The sequence below is a fragment of the Lissotriton helveticus genome, chromosome 9 (assembly GCF_964261635.1).
Source record: "Lissotriton helveticus chromosome 9, aLisHel1.1, whole genome shotgun sequence".
NCBI lineage: Eukaryota > Metazoa > Chordata > Amphibia > Caudata > Salamandridae > Lissotriton > Lissotriton helveticus.
Window position 1 is genome coordinate 536321022 of NC_136070.1, and position 25625 is coordinate 536346646.

General features: G+C 44.2%; 1 protein-coding gene across 1 annotated transcript in view; it reads right to left on the reverse strand.

Annotated features, from left to right (window-relative positions):
- LOC144781513 (inositol-trisphosphate 3-kinase B-like) overlaps window positions 1-25625 on the reverse strand; it is a 944304-nt gene that overhangs the window by 51346 nt on the left and 867333 nt on the right. The window contains exon 5 of the mRNA XM_078660403.1: window positions 10945-11044. Within this exon, the coding sequence (XP_078516529.1) occupies window positions 10945-11044 (100 nt within the window). The remainder of the gene's footprint in view (window positions 1-10944; window positions 11045-25625) is intronic.

The window sequence follows — 25625 nt, forward strand, 5'->3', positions numbered from 1 at the left end:
TGGCTCCAAGGCCAAATACATTTCAGAAGGAAGGCCATCAGGCCCTGATGCCTTACCCTTCTTGCTGCTGGAAATAGCACGACTAACCTCTTCCTGCGTAATAGCTCGATCTAAAGAGGCACTCTGTTCCAATGATAGGGAAGGGAGGGACACTCCTTTCAACCAATCGTCCACTTGATTCACCTTAATATGTTTGTCCTCGTGATATATGTTCTGAAACAATTCACGAAAGGCTCTCCTAATATCATCGTCAGCAGAATACGTCACATCATCAGAGATGATTTGATCTATGTTGTTTCTAACTTGGTCGGTTTTTGCCTTCCAAGCTAACAGTTTCCCGGCCCCCTCTCCATATTGGAAGTGAGCCAGTTTACTGGCCTCCCATCTCTCGAGAACCCGTACATTCAAGATTGAACCCAATTCCCCTTTTAAAGTGAGTAACTTATTTTGCCATTCTTGTAGGATTTCTGGGGAGGCAGCAGAGTTCAGCATGATATACTCTTGCACCTTAGCCATATCGGTTTCCAAAGAAGCAACCGCTTATCTATAGATCTTCTTTTTATGTGAGGCCTTGTTGGTTATCAGGCCTCTCAAAAAAGCTTTGAATGCGTCCCAAACACAGCCTGGGGAAGCGGACCCAATGTTATCAAAAAAATGTTGTGCTTCAGTTTTAAGAAAGGTGATGTCATCAGGAGCCGCGAGTAATGAACAGTCAAACGACCAGATTCTCGACGGGTTTTTAGGAAACCCCCCCCCCAGTTCTAAACAGATGGCCGCATGATCTGATAGATGGAAAGGTAGGTGAGAGATGTTTTGCACCAAGCTGACTAGTTGCTGACTGATCAAGATGTAATATTTTCTTGAGTGATGGTGATATTTATAGTTACGGAATGAGATGCCTTGTTGAAGCCCTAATCTTGGTCTCCATACATTGACATAGCCTAGCTGTTTCATATTGTCAAGTAGAAAAGCCCTAGTTTTAGAGGGGGTTATCGGTCTATTAGTCGGGGATTTATCCAAATTAGGATCTAAAACTATATTAAAGTCTCGGGCCCAAAATAGTCGGCTTCGGAAAAGAAAGTAGGTGGGAAAACATAGATCTCAAAACCGAAGGGTCGTCTTGATTGGGACCATAATATCCCATTATAGTAACTGGGGCCCGGCAATAATTACAGATACAATAAGCCACCTACCCCCTGGATCCACTAACTTATCAATTAATCTTGCGTTTAGAGACTTTTTAAAGATAATCGCAACTCCTCTAGTATTTACCGATTGTGTTGTAGACACACAAAAGTCGACCCACCTATTTTTTTTTTTTACCACAGAGAGCATCTCTGTCTCAGTGAGATGGGTCTCTTGAAGAACAAGAACCTGAGCATCTGAGTCGCGAAGGTATTGCATTATCTTCCACTTTCTAGGACTGGTACGCAGGCCATTTATATTACAAGAAAGAACCTTTAATTTATTCATGAGAACATCTTCCCCTCACCCCAAAGACTAAGGCCAAGAACCCCCCACAATATATACTGTTAACCGTTAAACTTCTAGATCTCCAAAAGCAATAAACTGGAGCAGAGCAAAAAATGAGGACCTTTTTAAATTTTTTCCCATGCCACCCCTCCCCGTGCCCCACACAACCCCCCTCCCCCCATGGGAAACCCTTGCTCTATCTATCTGGAAAAATCCAGAAGATAGGCTCCTTCTGAGTTCCCGTCCTATCTACACCCGAACCTCATCTGTGCAAAAAAAAAAAAAAAAACCACATAGAAAAGAAAAGACATAGCTATATATCATGACGATTATACCGTTCATTCTTAAATTATATCTTCCTTAATTCCTATTTCACTATTACCTTACTTCTGACTGCTATTTTATTCTTTTTTTTATTTTATTCTTTCCAACTCTAGTATTATATTAATCTTTTCTCAGCGCTTAATGATCCCCTTAAGCATTTTCCCTTTTAGCCTGACGCCCCCTTATTCTTATCTTTCCCTTTTCCCATGGACATCAACAGTTCATCCGCAACTTGTACAGATCTAATATTATGCATTGTGTTATTGTGCATAACCTTCAATGCTGCCGGAAACACTAGTTGAGCTACGGCCCCCTGGCTCCTAAAAGCTTCGAGCCTCCTACCGAACTCCCACTGTTTGTCAAGCGTGGCCCTTGAGAGGTCGGACCTGATCTGAAAGTTGAAACCCTTTCCACTCACAGATTTCTGCTTAAGGGCCAAACTCAGGATGGCCGCTTTAAGAGTGTAAGTGTGGAAGTTCACTAATATTTTCCTCGGTTTTGTTCTTTGAGGGTTCTTCCTAAAGGAATCTCTATGAATATGTTGGATGTCTGTAGCCAACTCTTCCACCGATTGATCTAATCTTAAAGATTCCTTTAAGAGCTGAATAACGTACTGCTTAATATCTGATCCCTCACTACCCTCAGGAACATTGAGAATGCGGAGATTGCTACGACGGGCATTGTTCTCCAATGACTCCATTCTTTCCGCCAGCATCAGATCCTCCTTCCTAAGCTTGACGATGTCAGCCTTGGCTTCATCCAAGTGCAGCGAGAGGCCAGACACTGTGTCCTCCAACACTTCTGTTCTTGAAGTAAGACCGCCGATTTTACTGTCCAGGGACTCGCAAAAGTTCCTTATTTCAGATTGGATAGCTGCTGATGCCTCAAAGCCTTTCTTAATATCTGCTGACAAAGACGAAAACATAGACTGTAAGCAGGTAACCAAAGATGAATTGTCACCACCTTCCACCAAAGAACCGGAAAGGGCCGTAACACAACAACCCCGAAGGTCTTCCCCTTGTGATGTAGCCACACATAGAGACCCGAGTGGTGGTGTCACTAAAGATAGCACAGATAGTGGGGGAGGCAAAAGAGGCAAGAGAGGTTCTTGGACCCTATTGCTATAGGAATAGCAGCAAACGTCTCAGTAGGGTTCTCACCAATTTTTTAGTGAGCCATCCGTAATATTAACAATCTCAACCTCAACCTCTACAGGAGTTACACTAGCCTCGTTGGACTCATTAACATTATCGTCCACATCAACCGCTTTATCAAGCGTAATGTTAGCTGTAGGAGTAGCTATGGCTATTGCAATAGGAGCAATAGGGGCAGCCGCTTGGGGCTTTAATGATGCCATCAGGTGTGGAGAGCCTTCAGAAAGTTCCTTAAAAGGTTACTGATCTGAAAGGTGCAAAACCTGCGGGATTACTTTGAAATAAGACCGCAGTGACGGGGTTATCTTCAACCCCGTGCTAATGGCTGATTTAGAGCTTTTAGAGCTCCTGGCTGGTTTACAGGTAAAAGCTCGTTTTGCCTTAACTTCTCCAGACAGATAAGTAGAAACTTTCTTTTTTGTGGAGCTTGTCAGAGCAGTTGGACCCAGATTAGGAATAGGGTGGTTGCTAACACTGTGGGGCTCAGACCCAGTCGCTAGATTTTTAGCTCCTTTAGCCTCCTTTCTTACAACTAGGAGCACGTTTCCCCATCTTCCTGCCGGCAGCCTGCTTTGGGTCTGGTAAAACGCTGGGGGCCTCTAAAAAACCAGGACCCACCGGTTCCACCGACTCCAAGCTGTCCACACCTTGCTCACCTTGCTTACTTGAACGCCCAAAGTCTCGCAATGTAGCAGCCACTACCTTACCACCTTCCTTAATGGCTCCAGGCTTTGCCTTCTCCTCCTCCTCGACCCTTCTCAGACTTCCTTTACCGGTGCGGGAACTGGAGCTAGAGCTGGATCCTACTGAACTGCCGCGGGGACCCAAGAGGCTACGGGTCCTCCTCCCCCGACGGAGCTCCAGGGCGGCCAAACACCAATGCCGCAAGCCCGAAACAGCCTTCAGCGGATTCACTGGAGTGGTCGGAAGGCTCAGCGGCAGATTCAGCGTAGGCGAGGGAGGGAGAGTGGAGCCGCGAACGCTGGGCAGATCGAACATGCCCAGTCTCCACACATGGAACACGGAAGGAGATGGAGGATCCGTGAAAAAAGTCAAATATCCGAAAAAATCACAAATAAAATGGAATGCTCATGGGGCAGTATTTTGCAGAGATTCGGCAACCGTCAAAATTCCGTGATCTAACGTCAAAAGTGCAGACGGACGGGAAACCAGGCCAGAGCACCGCGGCAGCTCAACTAGCTGCCGCCATGTTTCCCCCACTCCATTCTTAGATCTTTCGGTTTTGTAAGTTCTATTAAAGATCCTATTCCCTTACTCCGACATTGAAGTTAATGTAGATTCCTAGACACTATGTAGTTCTTTTCACATCTGGATTTTTTGAGAATTTCCCTCAAATTTCGAATTTTAAGCATTTACTTTTTCTTCAGCCTGGGCTGGTTTTATTTACTAGTTTATGCTTTAAGTTACTCAGCACTGTATTCAGAGCCGTACTGACCGAAGCGGGCACCAGGCGTTTCCCTGGCGGGCTGCCATGGTGGGAGCCGGTTTTGGACCCGTAGGGGGGCGTTTTTGTTACTGGGGCAGGTTTTGCACCATAGCTGCAATATCAGCCCCCTGTAACAAAACCAGCTGCAGTGTTTTCCATTCGCATCACGCATCACGCATCCGCCTCTTACGCGCAGCCCCATTTTCTTACAGGTACATGTTCCTGATTCTTTTTGAAAATAGGATTTCATGAGCAGTTTTCAATTCTTGGGATCTTGTTATAGCCACCAGACACAAACTGAGGGAAACTTGATCCTATGTTCTTATGCACCTTCCCCAAACAATACCTCGCAATTCATTGCTGAACTTAAGATTAACTTTAGGTGATTTGGAACATTGACATATGTGCGTGAGGAGGGTCATACCTCTTCTAGTATTACAAATGTGGCAGCAGTGGAAAAATGAACCAGCACATCTACCACCCTACAGCTGTGGTCAGTAATAAGAACACAAGTGCCATGTGCTAGCACAGACTGCAACACTGCCCAAAGGTACTCGTTTGCAAGGGATTCTGGGTAAAACAACCTGGTCAGAGTTTAGATTTAAAAATGTACAGCTTTGCTAGGTTTCCATAAATGCAGGCTGAGCTACGGCCCAAAATCCAGAGCATCCCACTTTGCAACAACAACAACAAGCATTTACAATGCAATGGTTTTGCTTTTGTTAAAGTTAGAGCTATTGGCATTGCTCTTGACATTATTTTTATTTATGTTTTTTTTAACATAAATAAATGGCATTGTCATTTACAATGCCACTAGCTTTATCTCTCGCAAATGACACACACAAACACACAGAGCCCCCCCACACACACACAGAGCCCCCCACACACACAGCCACACAAAGCCCCCCACACACACAGCCACACAAAGCCCCCCACACACACAGCCACACAAAGCTTCCTACACACACAGCCACACAGAGCCCTCCACACACACCCACACAGCACAAGCGGGCAACAGGGGCACACGGAGGCACAAGCAAACCACTTCATAAAGATATACTGAACTCTAGCTACAAACTTTAATAGAGCCACCCGCGACCAACTGCATCAAAGAGATTAAATACAACCCAGCGTCCAAGGCAACCAATTTCTACGTACTGCAGATTTAATCCACAGCATCAAATAAAGCAGGTTCTCTCCCATGTCCAAGTTGAAAACCTTATTACAAGCCAGCAATGAGACAGTACAATTTAAGAGAACACTGAAATTTACCTGCAACCAAATTTCAGGAAACCATAGCTAAATAGTTTAATTCGGTAGCAGCAGATACAAAATAGCATGGCCAGTCTAGCACTGTACCTCAGGATACATGTAGGTCTCACACTATAAATTTGAGGGATTCTGTCCCCCTTGGACACGGCCGGCATGGTGCTGGTGGGGAACGACGGAGACGGCAGCGGGGCTAGGGCTGTGGAACGGGGCCGGGAAGCAGCGGAGGAAGATGAGGGAGGCAGGGGGGCGGGGTTACAGCAGAACGCGCAGAGCTTCTGAGAACTGTGACAGGAACTACACAAACCAGATTGCACATATGGACGTGGATACGCGCCACCGCTATAACCATGTTAGAGTCAGGCAAATGCTTTCTAGTTTGTCATTTTCTCCGTTAGTATAAGGGTGTGACCAATTAAACTGACAACCCGGCAGTTTTACCGCCTGACCTTGAGATGGCAGCCATAGACGATAGCTTGCACAGGCACCAGAAGAATGTTTATATAGAACAAAGAAACTTGCAAATGCCTTCCATCAGCGAGGCCAACCCAAAGCAACGACCGCGTTCCCGGCCAATCAGACACATTAACAGGAGGATGCATACCTCGCACTAGGCTCGCCAAGCGCTTCGAAACGCGGCCTCGGTTGAAATGCCCCGAGCGCCAGCGTCTACACCACCCGGCCCGCTCTCCCTCCCAATGTCCCAAAAAACCTCCGCTCCTCGTCTCCTCCCGCCATCGCAGAACACCCGCAAGCAGACCCCCGAGCACAGCACTCACCGCAAACCGAGGGAAAAAAGGCAGCCAATCACCGCGCAGGTCGCCCGGCGAGCCTCCCGCAGCCTGAACCAATGGTAGCGCGGCTCCCGGGTGACGTCAGCGGTTGTTCCCTCGGCTTCTCCGCGGCCCCGGGGCTGCGGCGGTGATTTTCACGGGCAAAACGGCTGTGCACACGACGGCCGGAGCAGGAAGGCGGCCATCAGGAAACAAGCGGGAGGGGGCGGGAAAGGGGGAGGAGAGACGCAGCGCCATTGCGAGGCCAGCATCAGGAAACAAGTGGGAGGGGGCGGGAAAGGGGGGTGGAGAGACGCAGAAGTGCCGGCAATGCCGGACCAGATTCGGGGGCGTTCCCGGCTTTCGGCTGACGTCGCGTGACGTCGGCAAAAGCCAAAGAATCTCGGGAACGCCCCCGAATCTGGTCCGGCATTGACGGACAGGCCCCTCGTCCAATGGCTATGCTCCATTTATGGAGCCAGCCAATAAATGACGAGGGCCGACCCAAACCCACACTACAGTTCTCATTAGGTTTTCGCCTGCGCGAAAAAGCTGCGCAGAGCGCAGCTTTCGCCAGGCAAAACCTAAAAAGGGTAATATTCCAGTGGAAAAATGTGATGTGTTCATGTTGCGTTTTCCTGTCGCAGGCACAAGGCTTACCCACTCAAGTGAGAGGCCACTGTTATTGGAAGACATGTGGGAGCACATAATAGTAGAATGTTTGCTATTACCAATTGGATTTTGCTGCATTTGTGCCTTTCAAAAATAAACCAGTGTGCAAGAAAGAAGACATTTTAAAAAATACCCTCTAAATCATATGCTTCTACAGGTACCCACAAATTCACTGACTTAGAAATAACCACTGCTCCTAACCTTCAGCAGTTAAGGGATTAAGAACTGGATGGTGGGGTTGGGGGTACAGGAAAGGTGTTACAGGATGGCTGATTACGTTTTTCAGTTACCTACACTTCAGAAAATGAGCAGCAGCATACTAAGAAACGTTTACTTTCCTGCTGTCATCTATGGACAAGTAAGTTTGCAAGCCTGGCATGCACCAAGTTTAAGACTTGTCACTTCTCAAAATGTATAGCACTGCCCAGCAGTGACAGAAGAGATGGCGAAATTGAAAGGCACTGAAATTCCCAGTGTGTATGGAGCATCTTATGAACTTAAGTACAGGCTGGGTATGTATGCATGTAGGTATATAGCATTTACACAGCACAAACCTAGCCAAAAGGCAGCAGAGTGCTGAACAGAGTCCAAGGCAAAGACAGTCAATGTGAATGGAAAGGTAGCTGTCATCTGAGAGCGATAGTGAACTGTTACTCCCATCATGATGTAGTGTTCTCTAAAGACGGGTCTACAGGACTCTTTTAGATTGAAGCAGCGTTGGGTCAGTCCAGATGTATTAAGGAAGGTCTTTCAAGATCTTGGGTGCATTGATGGAGGCGGCCAGTTAACTTTCTTTCTTCTTATTTACACATTTCCTTGTCTCTAGCCCAACAGCAGCCTGGCTGCAGGTATGGCACATGAGGTGAAAAGCTGTCCAACTAAATAACCAGGTGTGCCAGTCGCATTGGCTTTGTAGATGATTTTGAAAGTGGTGCCGGCTTTCAGGTTGGGAGTGCTGCGGTCACATTTCTTCAAGCCCCTGAGAAGCAGTGTTGCTGAATGAAGAATTCCCTACTGGTGGGGAAAGTCAGCAATTTGGAGTCTGTGAAGAAGGTACTGCTTGATCAGATGGCTTTAACAGCTATTCTGAAGTTGATTCTTGGAAGAATGTTTTTACTTTCGTCAGTAGATAGTGCTGGTAGCAGAAAGCTTTATTTTTCCTGGTGATGCCAATGTGCCCCTTGGGCGGGGAGGGGGTGGGGTGGTGGAGATCAGTGTCCTGGGTGAATCCAAAAGACTTGCAATGAGTGACAGAAAGGATTCAAATATATCCAGGTTCCTGCTGTTGAGGCACGTTTGGGCTACTTGTTGCTTGCTGATCTTGCTGAACAACAGGAATTCTGTTTTGGTGGTGTCAAGCCTTAGGTCGGTTCTGTACATCCAGGTCTGGATAAGTGGCAAGTAGTGTTTGAGGCACAGTGTCTGAAGCAGAGGGGGCAATCAAATACAAATGCAGTTGTGTTGTTGACCTATTGGTGAATTTGATGTTATCTGTGAGTAGAGCCACAAGAGGGGGCATGTATAGGTTGAAAATGACCAGGAACAAGATGGAACCTTGGAGAGCTCCAACGGTGATCTGCATCTTCTGGGACCTGGTGGTGCCGATGTAAGTCATCTATTTCAGGAATACCTGGTTCATGAACCCAAAAAACATCTTCAGCCACTCTTCACCCTTGACAAAACCCTCATCAATCCACCATCTTCTTTAGAGTGACTCATTAAGTCTGCGATCCACAAACCAGGTTTAGAATTAACTCAATCTTACCCTATCACTTAATTCCACCTACTTCTCCTGCCATCACGTCAGTTAAAAGGCCATATACTTTCCTGCCCCCTTGCATTATAAGAATAGGCACCCCTCCTTGATTCTTGGGCCTCTACAATACAATATCTTCCTCAAAGACATTTTAGGCTTTTACAGGTCATTTGGAATGAAACGCTCCCTTCCAGACCAATAAATATCCATTATAGACATTCATTTGTGGGGATATCTGGCAACTAGGTAATGTCCATGTTCCAGTTCCAACTATGCATGTACTATGGGAAATTCCAGCAGTAGTCATTCATTGGGCACAACATTGTGCCTATCTTAATGTAGTCCTCTGGCTTAAGTCTTTCCAGAATTACATCAGTAAATGTGCTAGAGGCCCCAATAAAGTCTTTTGCCCCTTAGACAAAGAGGAAAGTCTGGATTCAGTGACTTGGTATTACAACTTTTTGGTTCCCCTAGAGGAGGGATCAACCAGCAGGATTCCACAATGTCCTACATTTTCTCATAAACCTCCAGTAAGATAGATGCTAGACCTTAACTCATTACATTCACCAATTGGATCACAGTTGCACACGGGGAGTTTTTCTCCCAATGATCTCCACAGCTGACATCTGACTGACCCATCTCAACTCAGCACTACTTCTCTGCCACTAACCCCAGCTTTAATAACTCTTCTAATTTGTTTCACCCAGCTTCCCTACCGCCTTCTGTTTTCCCACGATTTCCTCCCAGGAGACCGTCCCCCCAGCCATTGAAAGAGTGTGTCATATCTAAGTAAGAAAGACCCACATTAGGTAAATGACACAGGTCAAGGATTGACTAAGGTCCATTTTTAGCACTCACTATTCTTCAATGAAGAATCCGGAGGTGTAACACCAAGCCTTCTCTAGAACCCCATCTAGTCACATTAGATGAGGTAATTAACTTTTTCCAGGTGAAAGGGCCGTGGGTAGGCTAGAAGTGGAGTCTGCAAAAGGGTGCCACAGAGTGGCGTCCTTCAATAAGCATGGTTGGCTCAACCCCACTCAGTCCGTGGCCTATTAAAATAAAACATCTATTGGCTAATGCTGTGGCCCATTCCATGTAAGACCAAACTCCCAATTCCCTACTGGAACTCAGACCCAGGTAATTAATTGACTGAATCTACAAGGTGGAGCAGGTTCCAGAGGTAAGCTTGAGCCAGCCAACTACACAAAATTCACAGGTCAGATTAGTAGGCTCTTAAGTCCTAGGATACATACAGGAGGGAATTATAATTGATTATGGCTTAACAACAATCTTTCCTCCATCTCCTGATGTGGGCTCCCATTGGGAACAGTGAAGTCAATCCCTAGGAACGAGCCTCTTCGCTTAGAAGGGGAATTCAGTCAGGAAAGACAATTAAGTGTCCATCTCGCAACCAATCAGAGCTGAAGTCCTAATGTTTACAGAACATTTTCAATTAAGATTGTAGCAACAAACTGAAACCTTGAGGGGGGCCACTTAGTAATTTATATCAACAGGGAGTATCTCAAAGGACTGATCCTAAAGGCTTCTCAACCACTTTTGCACGTGGCTATACTTTACTAGGCAGAATTCAAGGTCTCTAAAGCCCATTACGGGATATTTGGGAGTGGAAAATGCTGTATTTTTACTCTCACCATTATTGTTCACAGGCTATTGTGGAGGTTGGAGTCATTCACTCTGCTATGCTATCAGCTCATGGATTGGGCTGCCTATACCTATGCTCCAGCATTCTGCCAACAAAAGAAGGAAGAGATTGATAGGGATGCAGACAGTCTAGGGTACTATCCTATTTCAAAGATTTCAGTATAAAATATAGAACAACGAGGAAGGGGGGGTTAAAAAACAAAATCCCAAGGAAAGTTGAAAGTAGATTATGTGGCCTATTAAACACAGTAGGGTCAGCTTTCCACTATATTATTTGAAAAATGAATCTTCTCTCCCCCACAACCACATTCTTGTGTCTTCAATTTGAGATGAGAGCTTGAAGGCAGAAAGGTTTGATGGTCAATGTTCATAGCAAGTGTAAGCAACACAAAATCCCCACGTACAGCTTACCTGCATGTCCAGCTAACTGGATCCAAGGATATCTTTTTTTAAATGACACAACAAATGGAGACCAGTGCACCACAGTCTTCAGCTTCTTCCATGATTTGTTCTAAAAAAGCAAAAAGAAGAAATATTATTAGATATATAAACTGCATAAAATCTCAAAGGTTTTACACGGTTAGGCGTAACTCATTTGAGTGCACCAATATGCTCTTTTGATGACATTAGTCTACACTAGAAAATACAAACACATTTGAATGAAGATCACTGATCATCGGGGTGTGATCAGATTACAGTATGGGGAGTAATGACAGCCAAGATGAAGCATATAGAGCTGTTCGGAATAGCATAGACTCTGCAAGTAAAAGCCAAGGTGCTTTGACAAGTGCTATATGGATTCCCTGTTCCTAGAAAACATGCAGGAAAAAGCAGGTGGGTAGCATGTTGAAAATGCAATTGAGTGTTACCCGAATCACCAATGCCTGCTTTAGGGAGGGCGTGCAGGAGCATTCATATCTCAGGGGGCCAAGTTACGGTAGACTCATCTTACTCTAACAAAGGCTTTTAAGACTTTACTTTGATAGCCTGTTGCCTTTTTGTCTCATTTTCATGCTGGTCTCAGACGATTTTATTGCTTGGTCTCAGCGAAGTCTTGAAGAACATACAGGACCCATTTGTGAATATGAGATTTTGGTGGTGGTGTTACCTTGAAGTACCAGTAAATTTCACTTTAGAATAATTCACAGAAACTAAACATCACACGATTGCACTTGCTCAATCCTGGGAAGTGAGTGAGTCAGACAGGTCAAAAACAACCTGGATCATGCGAAATGTAAACTGAGCTGGCCTGGACCAGGCCAACTCGATCTCCACTGACAAATAGCTGACCAGTAGATTTCTATACAGCTGCAACATACCATGCGATTTCATTTTTGTATGTCTTTCCAGTGGACTATGAGCACAACTGCCAGGTAACAGGCAGATCTTTGGTTAATTGTGTAACTTGAGAGGATAATCTTTCGGTCCAACATCCTCATGTAAAACATTTCATAATATAAAATCACAAACATTTAACGGTCTTTAGGATGCAAGACTTAGTCGTGCATCAAGAATAGAACATGAAAACATAAAATCAATTTGATAACGCTTTAAAATGAATGACCTTAGCATATAAAATCAGTTTTGTTCAGTAGGTATCACGCACACATTTTGTTTTCAGTGGGAGTTGAAGGAGTGCACCAACAAGGATAGGAAAATGACAAGCGGGCCTCTGTGAGGATATGGTTCAGGCCCGCAAATACGATTATATATGCTACGCAAACAATACAGCACAGTTAATCCCATATTTAGGGGAACATCAAGCATCACTAATCTACAATTTGAGACCAGGTTAAGAAAAATGTTTAAAAGCAACTTCCACCACCCCTCAGTCATCACCACATCGACCACAAACGTACGGGAAAGGCTGAAAGCAGCCTTTGCAGTGCAGGTTCCAAAGGGAGTTCAAGCAACATACCTCACCTCCACAGCTACCTCAGATTTGGTGCAAGGAGAGAAGACACAGTCACATTTGGGTTTGGGGAAGTAAAAGACAAAGCCCACACAGCTTTACTGGGCAGTGATATCTGCCCTGTCCCAAGTGGTGTTGCGCTTGATCCCCCGGTGGTAACCATCCATGACACGAATAAGGAAGGGTCAATTGAGGGTAGCCAGAGTGTAGTCGAGGGGGATAGGAGGGGAGATGAGGATTTTTTGCAAACTGTATGGGACACACTCAAAAAATTACTCACCCCCCTGGAGCTTAGACTTTCCAGAATGGAAAACCACCTGCTAGAAATGGATAAGACTTTAGTCACATTGGCTAGCTTTAGTCTCAAGCAAATGGAAGCTAGGCTTTCATTGGGCGAGGGTTTAACTTTTCAGCCATTTGAGTCAGATCCCCCAACCCCCCCACCCTTAAGACCTAAACCCGTACCAAAACCACGCACAATAGTGGGGGATAATGCTACTAATTCCATTCTTAGCACTTGTCTCCCGCCCCAGGACCCTCTACCAACCCAACCCAGACACCAAGCATGCCCTGTAAAGAATACAGCACTACCTAACGCTAGCGTTCTAACTAGTTTACATCAGAATGTAGCACGCCCTAAACCCAGGCCTCAAACTGTTGCAAAACAGCCTACCCAATTGACCAACAAGAATTTGCCATTCTTAGAATCTAGCCGACCGAATTTCCGTGGTGGTTACATTGACCTACCACCGGAGGCTAGTCAATATGTCATTGTATTGGCTGGTGTGCCTACTCTCGACCCACAGATAAAAGAGGACCATTGGTCTCTTAAAAATAAGGTCATTCACTGGCTAAACACGAACAAACAACTACCCAGTCACCTAAGAAGTCAGGTTTTAATGGTGCGAAGAGTACCATGGGTTGGGCCCACCCATAAAACCATTACTGGTGACTGTGTGGTTGTGTCATTTGCTGACCCCCCATACAGCACAGCCTCTTTGTTCGTGGCCCACTCGAGATGACAACCACTCAGTTATCGTTAGACCTCTCACCTTTTTCTACCCTCCTCGACAGCAGCTTGGTTTGGGAGTGTCTTGGACGACTATACAAAAGCCCAGGTACAGAGGATTTGGGAATGGTGGACCTTTCCAGAGAACCGGGTGGCAAGGTGTTCCCACATCAAATATGTTTGGCTGCTTGGATGAGGTCGACTGACTAGGGGAGGTGGATGCTCTAAAATTCTCAGTAGACCTTATCCCGTCCACCCAGGCACTGCCCAGTATGGTTTGTTCTGTGTCGCCATTGGGTTCGCGCTTAACACCGGATACCGTTTATATTTCAAACTCAGTTGAGTTGGGAGTTCCGGGATTATCTGAGTCTCCTTGCCCCGGTAACTCAGATAATGAAATTAAAATGGTTTCTTGGAATATAGCGGGTTTAAAGGGCCACCTGGATAGCGATGATTGGGTTGATTATATAACTACACATGATATCATCGCTTTCCAGGAAACTTGGTCAGTCGACCCCCTATTTAGAGTAGGCTTTTTGAATTTTTATAAGCCAGCAGTGCGGGGTCCCAGGGGTAGAGCTTCGGGTGGACTAACCATATGGATAAAAGATACACTTGGCTTCAGAGTGAGGGAAATCCTGGTAAAGAACCCTGACCTCCTTTGTGTATCCTTAAGCAAGGAGAATTGCAAGGATATTGTTTTAATTAACATCTATGCCCGAGGTTGTCAGGGTGGTAAAAAGCAACCTATTATTAATGATCTGGAAGACCTCCTAAATGAGCATAAAAGTGACCAACTCGTACTAGTGGCTGGTGACTTGAACTGCTCATTCGAACCCATCCTGAACCTTGCTGAAGATGTAGGGATGGATGATGATTTAGTCTGGAATATTCCCCCGCTAGCAATAACTAAGGGTGTTAGGGGTACGGAGGCAGCTCTCCACTGGCTTGGCCTCTGCCTGGAATGGGGGTTCAGAGCGGTGAACGGCCGCAGCCTATCTGATAAGGCGGGAAAACCAACCTTTGATAATGGGTCTAGTGTGAGTCGTATTGACTACATACTGGTCAAAATTGATTCCTGGGATACTGTAGTTGACATGTTAATAGAAACTAGGCCAGAGAGTGATCACAACCCACTCTCACTTGTACTTATGATCCCGGGTCTTGGGCCCCCTCTGACAGAAACAGCTTGTATCACATCAGACCTAGTCTTGAGTGATAACAGAAGACGGGTCAAATGGTCGAGAGTCATAGCTGATCAGGAGCTTGTCTGTCAAATAGAAGAACTGGTCTTAGGTACTAGTAATAAGATGAGTGCAGTATCAGTTAAGGATAGGGAAAAGTCTACTATCGTTGATCTCCATGAGGCCTGTTTTTCGGCCATTAGGGAACTTCTCACTAGGCCATGTGGAAAACACAAAGAGAAGCAATTCAAGGGGTGGTATAATAAAAAGTGTAGAGAAGCGCACAGCACTTTAATTGCTGCTGTCAAATCTAGAAATACCCCCGACATTAGGCTTGCGAGGCAGGCCTACAAACATACCACTTGGGAAGCCAAAAGGGAATGGGAGGATTCGTATTGGCTTGATCTTCTCAAAGCCTGTGAGTCCTCCAACCAGATTAAGTTTTGGGAGCTAGTCAGATGGGGCAGGGGTTCCGACTCACTAGCACCCGAAAATCATGTTTCCGCTGTTGATTGGGTGGAATTTTTTTCCTCTCAATTTAAAGACCCTAATATTGTTCAGTTGGCAGATGAGTCCGTAGTGGGGACTACACAATTATTCTATGGGGATAGGTTAACCTTTTGTACCTCGGATACCAAACATGCTTTAGGCTTAATTCAGTCTGGGAAAGCCCCAGGTATAGATGCAGTACCAGCCAACCTTTTTAAACTGAATTTAGAATTATGGGTCCCTTATATAACAACCTTAGCAAATTCTATTGCAGCGGGCGCAAGGGTTCCACAATCCTGGAAAGGGGCTGAAGTACTTCCAGTTCACAAGAAAGGGGATCGATCTTCACCAAAAAATTATCGCCCCATTAGTCTGATCGACACCATTCAGAAAGTGGTATCAAGAATGGCCCTAGCTAGAATACAGGGGTGGATCGAGCAGAATAATATACTCTCCCCCATGCAGGCAGGGTTTCGATCAGGCACCAGCACCTTAGATCAGGTGTTCCGTTTAACTATGTTGTACTGGAAGGTTGTCTTCTTGGGGGGCGGTGTCATCTACGCCGCCTTTGTCGATCTTCGGTCGGCATTCGACTTGGTCCCAAGGGCCAAACTTTGGGATGCTCTTGGTCTCATGGGCCTTCCTCCCAAGCTATTAGAGCTAGTTAGGCGCTTACACGAGGATAACTTCGCCCGTGTAAGATGGGGGAAACAGGGTCAGGTGACCGCTAGCTTCCCTGTCGAACGTGGGGTCCGACAGGGTTGCGTGCTGGCCCCTACCCTGTTTCTCCTATTTATCAACCGGGTGGTTGCATTCTTTAGTGGAACACAAACAGATGCTCCCACCCTGGGGGGTTCTAAGTACCCCATGCTAATATTCGCCGATGACACCCTGCTCCTTTCCAGGACTCGGAGTGGTTTACAAGCGGCCCTAAATAGATTTGCAGAATTTTGCACAGATAACGATCTCCAGATTAACGCTGAAAAAACTAAATTTATGGTTTTTAATAGGAACAAACAAGTTAAAAGTTCATTTTTACTAGACGGTGTCCCAATAGAACAGGTCAAAGTCATGTCCTATTTGGGTGTGACTCTTGACCATCAACTTACGTGGAACCCACAGTTGGAGGTATTAATTCTTAAATTTGTTCGCCTTACAGGATGCTTGTTGAAAGAACACAAAAAAACCTTTACCAAACGCATCACACCAGCGCTAAAAATTTATGAGGTCAAGGTTAATGCAGCTACCCTGTATGGTGCAGACATATGGGGTTACAAAGGATTGTCAGCACTGACTATAGCACAGAACAGGTTTCTTCGGAATCTAGTGGGGCTTCCTCAATCGACGCCTATAAAACCTTTGCTTTTAGACTTAGGCTGTAGACCACTGGATGAGATGGCACAGTATCGCCTTGTTGCTCTTTGGCGTCGCCTTTGGACGACCGAAGAGCTTAGTCTTTTCGCTCACGAATTGGGCGAGATTAGATCATTGTGGGGTGCCCAGAAAATTCCATGGTTGCGGGAGGTCAAACAAATTTTGCACTCTATGGGCCTCCCCGAACTATGGTTACATCCCGAATGTTCTAGGTTTCCTTCTAAAGTGGAATTTAAAGAGTTATTCTGGGCTGCAAAGAAATCTGCACTGGTCTCCACTTCTTCAGAAAATAACCTAACTGGACTGTTTTTAACACACAAGATTACACCGGCCCTTGAGCCCTATTGGGATTTGATATGCAAATCACTTGACCGTAAGCTGTATCATCAGTTTCGGGTGGGCACTTTGCCGATCAATTCCTTTACTGCTAAGTGGGCAAAGAGTATAAGTACAAAATGCCCTTTTTGTCCTGACCAGGTTGAAAGTGTTGGCCATCTGTTTTTTGCATGCCCAGCATATCGATTGCCTCGTCACAAATGGTTGAAACCAATTTGCAAAACCTTAAATTGTGAGGGGAATCGCACAGCCCTGTTGAGATTACGTGACATGCGTTCTGAAAAATCTGTGATCCGTGTTTCCAAATTCTTGGGGTGGATGTGGCTGATTCGTGTAAAGAACTTGTAACCCCTTTTTAATCAACTTGACTATTTTTTAATGCCTGTATATATTCTGATGGCAATCCTTCTTAATACCTGGGGCTCCATTGCAAATGTAATAATGTATAAATGTTGAAATGTTGATAATGTTTTTTTATATTTGTTGTCTTTTATGAATTTTATTCGAAATAAAGACTAAATGAACTGAACTGAGAAGACACAGTCCATTGTAATACCCCACACACTGACAACCCAAAAGTATACGTATCTCACAAGTTTGAAGGACACGCCACAAGGTGCACTCACACAAAAATACACATTCACAGGAAAAAACACGTACAATCACTCCATACCACGCCTGCTCAAGCTAGGACTAACCGATGGACAAAGTGCACAACTGAATATTGGGAAAAATATAAAATAAATATAAAAAATAAATGTGCTTTATGTACAGGTCTATGTACAAGTCTGAGTTTCTAAATATTTATCCATACATGTACATACGCAACTTTATATAATACAACATAATATCGCTATTTTTTATTGTGTGTGGCTCCCTTTTCGGGGACTTGTGCTTTGGAGTTAATAATGGGAGCATGACCCACACGCCGCCGCTAAACCCATCTGGGAGAGGCCAACTGGCGAAAACAATGGCGGCGCTGGAAGGGATGTGGTTTGGGAAGACTTCCCTTTCCACTCGTGCAAGCAGAAGGAAACGGGGATTCATGGTTTTGCAGGAATCAGCAACATGCTGTTTATTAGGGTTTGACTGTTTTCCATTTGGATGTACTTAACAACGAGTGCATCATTTTCTTCTGGACACAAATTACAACTTTCTGTGAGCATAAAGAACATTGCTTTTTGAATCAACAACTTATTGTATGAACACCCCCTCCCTTTTCTTTTCCCCTCTTTCTTTTCCCCCTCTCACACTCTCCGGGGGGGGGGGGGTCTACAGACCTACAACCCGAACAGCCTATACCATGTATGATCTATGTACCCATGTAACCATAAAATGCATAATATCTCCCAGCTGTAACACCCCCCCCCCCCAGTATCACTGCATCACTACTGTACTGTATTGAAAATCTTCTAAATAAAAAACTTTTGAAATAAAAAAACAAACAAAAAAAAAACTTATTGTATGAATGATGCAGTCTGGGAAATGTAGTTACCAACAGTCATGTGACCCGAATGTACATTTTAAAAACGGAAGCACAGAGAAACTTTTTTCGACACTTCCTGCCCGAGATCAAGGCTTTTTGCCGAAACTAGTTGGGACATTATAGGAAGCACTGTGCTCAGCCTGAATTAAAGTCTCTGGTGTCTTGCAATAGGCCTCTCGGTTTGTTTGTCATGGAGAGTCAAGTAACGGGCGTCTCCGTGCCCGTGTTTGAGAGGCCGCCCTGCAGGGTTGGTGGCTCTCTTTTCGGGGACTTGTGCTTTGGAGATATATATATATATATATATATAATATATTCTGCCTCCTCTCCTTCCAGCAAGAAAGTCACGGCATCTCAGCAGGTAGATTTCATTAATTTTTATTGTTTTTACAACACCATGTGCAAGAAGTGCAAATTGCAGAATATATAAGGTATATCTATATTTACACTGCATTCTCTGCAATGACAAGAACTGTCTGTACTCCAATGCGCGCACATTATTATATATATATATATATATATATATATATATATATATATATATATATATTCTTTACTCCCAACTGTAGAAAAAAACCCTTCAACTCTCCCCAACTCACTACTCTATATCTCATCTTATTCCTCTTTCAATATATCATTTACCTCCACGCTGACTCCTCTCCAACCTCATTTTGCTATGATCTCCCAAATAACCCTTTTGAGGCGCTTCCTTCCTCTATCCCTTCTTTGACTCATCACAAACTTCACTGTACTACAATGAACTCCCAAATAACACTCTCTTGGCTCTTCCCTCCTTTATCTTACTCAATCAAACTAACAGACTCGCATGTCCACCGCTCCAAATAACTTCTATTTCACAATACTAATCCACAGCTAATCCACTTTGGGTTTTTGAGTAGCATGGTACCAGTCGATTTATAAAAACAGAGGAACATAAATATAATTGCAATGGTATAGAGAAAAGTTGTAGTTTTTTTTTTTTTATTTCTGAGAGAATGTACATGAAAGAATGGTGTTGCCATTCCTTCGTTATCTACATTTACGCGAGTAATGAGGGAATTATGAGTTCTAAGATTCTGGACAGAGGATTTGTCATCTCTTCTAGTAAGCATTAGCAGTCCATTTGAAACTCACCAATGAGCTGAAAGAGGGAGAAAAAAAAATAGTTTCACCATGTCAGAAGTAACACAATGAATCTCAGAGTAAACATGTACATAAAGCTATAACCTCCACACAAATCTGTATTTGGTTCAAATGATCACAGAGACCACAGTTCACAGCACACAATACGCTGAACAAAAGAAATGGAAAGTGGTAATCTACAGTGCAACCACTGAAAGTGATGCAAGATCTCAAATAATCTATGAAGGGATGCAGATGTTTAATGTCGTACACACAAGCAAAATTCCTACAAAGCGTTTCACGGAGGAGGGTGGATACCTTTGTGTCAGATGTATTCTTCCTGGGCTCTTCAATGTTTCTGTCTTGTTTGCCGCTGCGAGTTATGTTTTTAAGCAGATAATGCTTTCATGCTGTACTTCTTCACGGAACGGCTGCAAGACCATTACTACTACTTGTCTCCAAATGTCCTAAACGTGACGTAATTAGCTGATAATCAGGTACTGAAGAGCAAATCGTGTCACGCTTTATTACCTCGCCCAGTTCAAACAACTGAGTGCTGAACAAGTTGGCACGGTTATTACTGAGGACAGCACAACACCTCTCTCTCTTTGTCCGTTTTAGATTTCTCACGTAGAGTACAATATACCTTTAAATAAAGCACGGCACAGGTGCCACAAAATGGAATGCATAATAAGATCGCTTGAGCTGTGTGTGTACGCAAATATCAAAGACAGAATGGTGGTTAGGTAATGAGGCGTTTAAAACCGGCAGTGTGCGTAAGCATCAACGGCAACGAACGCAAGGACAGTGGCCCTTCTGGCCACCAGTGAAGTGCTTGAGCGACAGCTGGCAGTACTCCGACCTCATATGTGCGCGTATGCAATCTACTCACTGAGCAGCAAAAAATGTAATACAAAAAGAGTCCTCGCTCCACAAAAGACAAAGTAAAATACAAAGATTCTAGAGCAGAAAACGAACTGGCTTTCTATCGTTGAAGAAGAATTACAGGTTATAAAATGCTATTCCCTCTAGGAAAATACTGGTAGATGGTTAACATCAACAAGAGCATTACAGTGACTGATTACCTCTTCCTTGGGAAGCTCCATTTTTATCGAACGCTTCATTTGTAAGAGCGTGCTTTTAGTTAAAGAGAAGTAAGAATAAAAAGTTGCCAATTGACGGTAAAGATGCAATTTTTAAATCGCCTTATATTGACAAATAAAGGAATGAATTGCAAGATGTGAACGGTGTAAAGGCAAAGATGTTCTGAACTGCTGCGTGGGCTGTCCTCGTAAAGACAGGCTTCCATAAACCAGGGGGGTGCCCAGACATTCTTCCGCAGCGGCCGTCATTCAGCTCTCGGAGGCATCCACGGTCACGGTGCAACCTTTAGTTCCTCCATGAAATGTCAGATGTGCTCTGCTGCTCAAGTTGACAGTTCGATCCACACCGTGGTGCTGAACACAAATCTCGCCACCCCTCAAATTAATCGCTAACTAAAAGTTAAGTGTAACAGCGAAGAAGGGAAAACAAGAAATCTGATAGGATGTCACCAAGAGTGCAGAGTGCGGACCTGACAAACCCTGCTCAAAGGTCACTGTGGTTTAAATCCAAGCTGGGTGAGGGAAACAATGAGCTCCGATATATTTCTGCTATCAGCAGACGCTATTTATAAATCTGGTCTAAAATGCAGAGATAAGGTAAAGATAATGGCGCCCTGAAGGCTGCGCTTGATGCCCAACCTTCCAACGAGGAAACAACTGGAAGTTGTGGAAGTAGATTAAAAAAATGAAATTCTTTATTGTCCATTCCATTCTAAAAGTCACGTTACCCAGAGAGCTCCAGTTAGAGAATGTCAATTTGACTGCAGTAGCAACACGATTAGATAATCGCGTTACCGCAATCAATAGTCGTGATATTATTGTAAAGTTAAGTTGAAGGGAAAGTAACATGGAGCAGCAATTCTTCGTGTTCTTCTGCATTCAAAGGTGCAAAGCTTATAACTGTCTGTTGCCGCTGCTAACATACAGGGAAGTGACATGGCTGCAATTCTGAGCTATTGATACTAAGCTCCGGTCAACGGTGATTCCAACAATAAGTAAGTAAAGGGCTTATAAAGCGCACGAATGTCTAGGCGTCTTAACGGTAAAGGGCTTTCAGACTCCGAAAGTGCCTTTGGACGGTACAAGTGATAGGAATTCGCTATACATATGCAATTAATAGTACATTTATTGAAATAGAAAAATTAGTGTTAAACATGCATAAAATCACGTGTCGCATATGCAGCACAATTTATTACACTTTTGACCATCTCTAAGCAAGAGCATATTTGGGACTGGAGGCATAGGTAACGAGCAGAAAAAAGCTAAAATATCAGCCTGCCTTAAATTGTTATTGCATTTATGTAGCGCTTAATACCGCTGACGAGGTGTCAAAGCGCTTTTCAGCAAAGAGCACGCTACTCCGGAACCCAAAAAGGATTAGTATAGGTAATTATGAAATTAATTTGAGTGGTGGACATGTGCGTCTGTTATTTGGTTTGAAAAGGATAGCGGAGGGATAGATGAGGGAATGGTCTAGAAAGTGTTTATTTGAAGATCATAGCAGGAGGCGGTTTGCTGTATATTTATGTTTGAGTATGGTGGTTATGTGGGGAAGAGCCAATTCTTGTGTAGTGTTCTGAAGATAAGGTAGTTATCCGTGGGTCTTATGTTGGGGGGAGGGGGGTTTAAAGAGCTCCATAGTTTGGCTGCTTGAACTGAGAAGGATGGGCCACCTGTTTTTTTTCCTGGATGGTGGGATTTTCATGCAAAGTGCCAATCTAGAGAGGAGGATCCTTTGTTGAATGTATTTGAAGATTTTATTCCTAAAGAGTGACACTGTTCCATGTATCGCTTTGTGGGTGATACAAAGCAGCTTGAATGTGGATCTTCTGGCAACCGCTAACCAATGTGGGGCCTTCAAGCCAGGGAAAATGTGCGCTTGTGGCTTTATATGCAAGAGATGTCTGGCAACAGAGTTCTGAATCTATTGTAGCCTTTTCATAGTTGTTAAAGATGATCCGTGGTAGAAGCCATTTGCGTAATCTAGTTTAGACGGAAAAAGAGAGATAGCAGCCTGAACTTGTGTGCAAATCTTCAGGTGGGGGAAGATGCATCTCAGATTTTTTATAGTAATGAAGCTGGATCTTGCTAGTTTGTCACTTGGGCATTCATTGATAGCTTGGAGTCCATGGCAATGCAGAGGTTTCTTACTTCCTTAGATAATTTAGGCGGTGTTGCCTGATCATGAGGCCAGGTGGTGAGTGGGTCATAATTTTTCTAATCACCACATGAGTATTTCCGTTTTGGATGCATTCAATTTGAGATGGCTCCATATCATCCACTGATCAACGGCTCTGAGGTAACTGAGAATTTGTAAGTTTCCAATGTCTTTGGGACTTTCCAGTTTAAGGAGTATTTGTGTGTCGTTTGCATAGTTATAGCATGTGAGGTGAAATTCATTGATCAATGCTGGCAATGACTTCATGTAGCTGTTGAAAAGCATGAGTGAGATGGTAGAGCCTAGAGGGCTCTCCTGCTTTTGTGTAGTATGTTTTGGATGAGAAAGGGGGGAGGGTATGGATGACATTTGTTCTGTTTTTAAGGTACGATGTGTTCCAGACGAGGACAGTCCGCTCTATGCCGGCTTCATAGACTATTCCCAGGAAAGGTCCATTTGCAATCAGTCTGTAAATGCTGGGGTTAACAAATTCCTACATCCCAGTCAATCAGGCTTCTGACCTCACTTTAGCACTGAGACAGCGCTCCTGGTATTAGTGCAGCATGTCAAAAGTGCCCTTGACAAGGGAGGCAAGGCCATTCTGATCATGTTGGACCAAATAGCTGCTTTCGACATGGTTCCCCATTTACAACTACTCTAAGGCCTTCTGGCGATAGGGATCAGAAACACAGCCCTGAAATGGCTTACCTCTTTTCTAAGGAATCGAAGCCAAGAATTATGGTTGCCCCCATTTTTAGTGCAAGCTAGAACTCTCACTGTGGGCGTACCCCAAGTATCTGCCCTAAGCCCCACTCTGTTCAATATTTACCTTACGCCTTTAGCAAGATCAGCTGAGTCAATGGGCACAAAAGTAAATTCATATGCGGATGATTTGCAGCTTCATCTTGAAATGTCTCGCTAAGGTGTTTCAGTACTTGGCCCGGTACCAAATGAATTGCAACCCGGATAAGAAGGAGATTGTGATCTTTGGAGATGCCCCTCCTAACTTTCTAAGAACCTGCTGGCTTAAGGGTGCACCACAGCCAGACCCTCTTCAGAATTCCATAAGGAATCTAGGCATCAAATTTGACCACACCCTCTCCTTCCAACCGCAGATACAAGTACTAATTTGCTCATGTTTCAGCACTCTTCTATGCTGAAAAGATTCCTACCTTTCCTGTCTGAGTCAGCCATCAAAAAGGTTATTCAGGATCTGATCATGATGAGACTGGATTATGGGAATGCCCTTAACCTCAGACTCCCGGAGTACCTTCTTAGCAAACTACAGGTGGTGCAGAGCTCGGCAGCCAGATTTTTACTCAAACTCCCACCTAGGACTCACATGTCCGCCCATCAGCAGGCCCTTCATTGGCTTCCTGCAAAAAAGAGGGTGCATTTTAGGGCCATGGTATTAGTGCATAAGGCCTTGCATGGCTCTAGGGTTGGTTATCTCAGAGAGAAGATTCATGAAAAGACTTCAGCTTGCACACTGCGATCTTCCTCCGCATACCTGTCAAGTGTGCTTCAGATTCATCAACTTAGAATGGGTGGTAGATCCTTCCCTTATTTAGGACCGCTCACTTGGAATAAACTTCTTAGAGACCTTTGCTTAACCAGCGAGCTCCAGCTTTAAAAAAGAAACAGAAAATCTGTTTTTTCACACAGTCTGACTAGGTTATAAATTGATGCCTGAGTGCCGGGACACTCCCAGAGTAGCTGTGCGCTGCACACATTTTTATAACATAACTGGTTCCAGGTTTGTTTTCTTTAGTAATGGGCATATGTATGACTTTTTTAGGTCTTTTGAAAATATTCATAGTTAAGGAAATGTTGATAATTCTTCTTACTGGTGTGGCAACAGAGATAGAATAATTTTGTTGAAGTCAGGTTGTGCGTCAGTAAGGTCATAGATGTGATGCTTGTTTTTGACAGTGATCAAGCATGCATTAGTAGGCAGCTTAGAGAATTTCTTTTGGTGATGGTATGACTTTGTTTTGTAGAAGAGCGAGCAGGTATGTCCTTTGGGCTGGTATTGGCTGTGTGAGGATAGCAACAGTGCAGTTCTTCGGTATCATATTCCTTGTCCAGCAGTCTAAGATGGCATTTTGATGGGTCTGCCTGTGTAAGTGGTGGTTGAGAGTGGGTCGGTGAGCTGTGTTATTTTTGTAGAGTAGCCTGGTTGCGCAGTAGACAAGGAGATGTGAAGTTGTGATGACTGGCATTTGGTTTGTTTGTGTCTGTTTAGGGTTGAAGGTGTACGAGTTAAGGGTGGTGGTATAGCATGTGGGTCATGTTTTACGTGTCCAATGCATAAGAGGTGGTTACAGAGAGAGTTGCTGTGTTGCTGTATATGTGCTAGGTGTGGGGGAAGAGAGAAAGCTTGGCAGAAGAGTTGGTTCAGGGTGTGTAGCCACAAGGGTGGGAGTGGGTGTATGTTTCTGGTGTATGACGGAAGGTATTATGGGGTAGTGTGTGTGTGTGTGAGATTTTGTTGTGCTGGAGTGTGTTATGTTTTTAAGTAGTAGTGAGAGAAAAGGATATATTTGTTTTCTGAGAAGTACTTGTATGTAAAGTATTGTGGGTGAGTGGAAGCTGCAAGGTAAAGGGATTGGTGATATGTTATTGGTGATATGTTTTGGAAAAGAATGTATGTGGGAGAGGAGATGGACAAGAGTTAGGAGTATTTGATTTGATTGCTGGAAGAGGTAATTTGAGAGGTGGAGTGGAGAATAAGGGTTGTGTGGTCATGTTTTTTCGGTAAAAAAGGAGTTTTCGTGGATGAAAAAATGGAAGGTTGAGTATAGGTTTGGTGGTGACAGAAAGGTATCTGTTTGGAGTAATTAGAGGGTAGAGCTGGTGCTTTGTATGAGGCAGGGAGGGGGGGTCTGGATGGGATAATGTTTTGCATGGAGTGGATTTGGG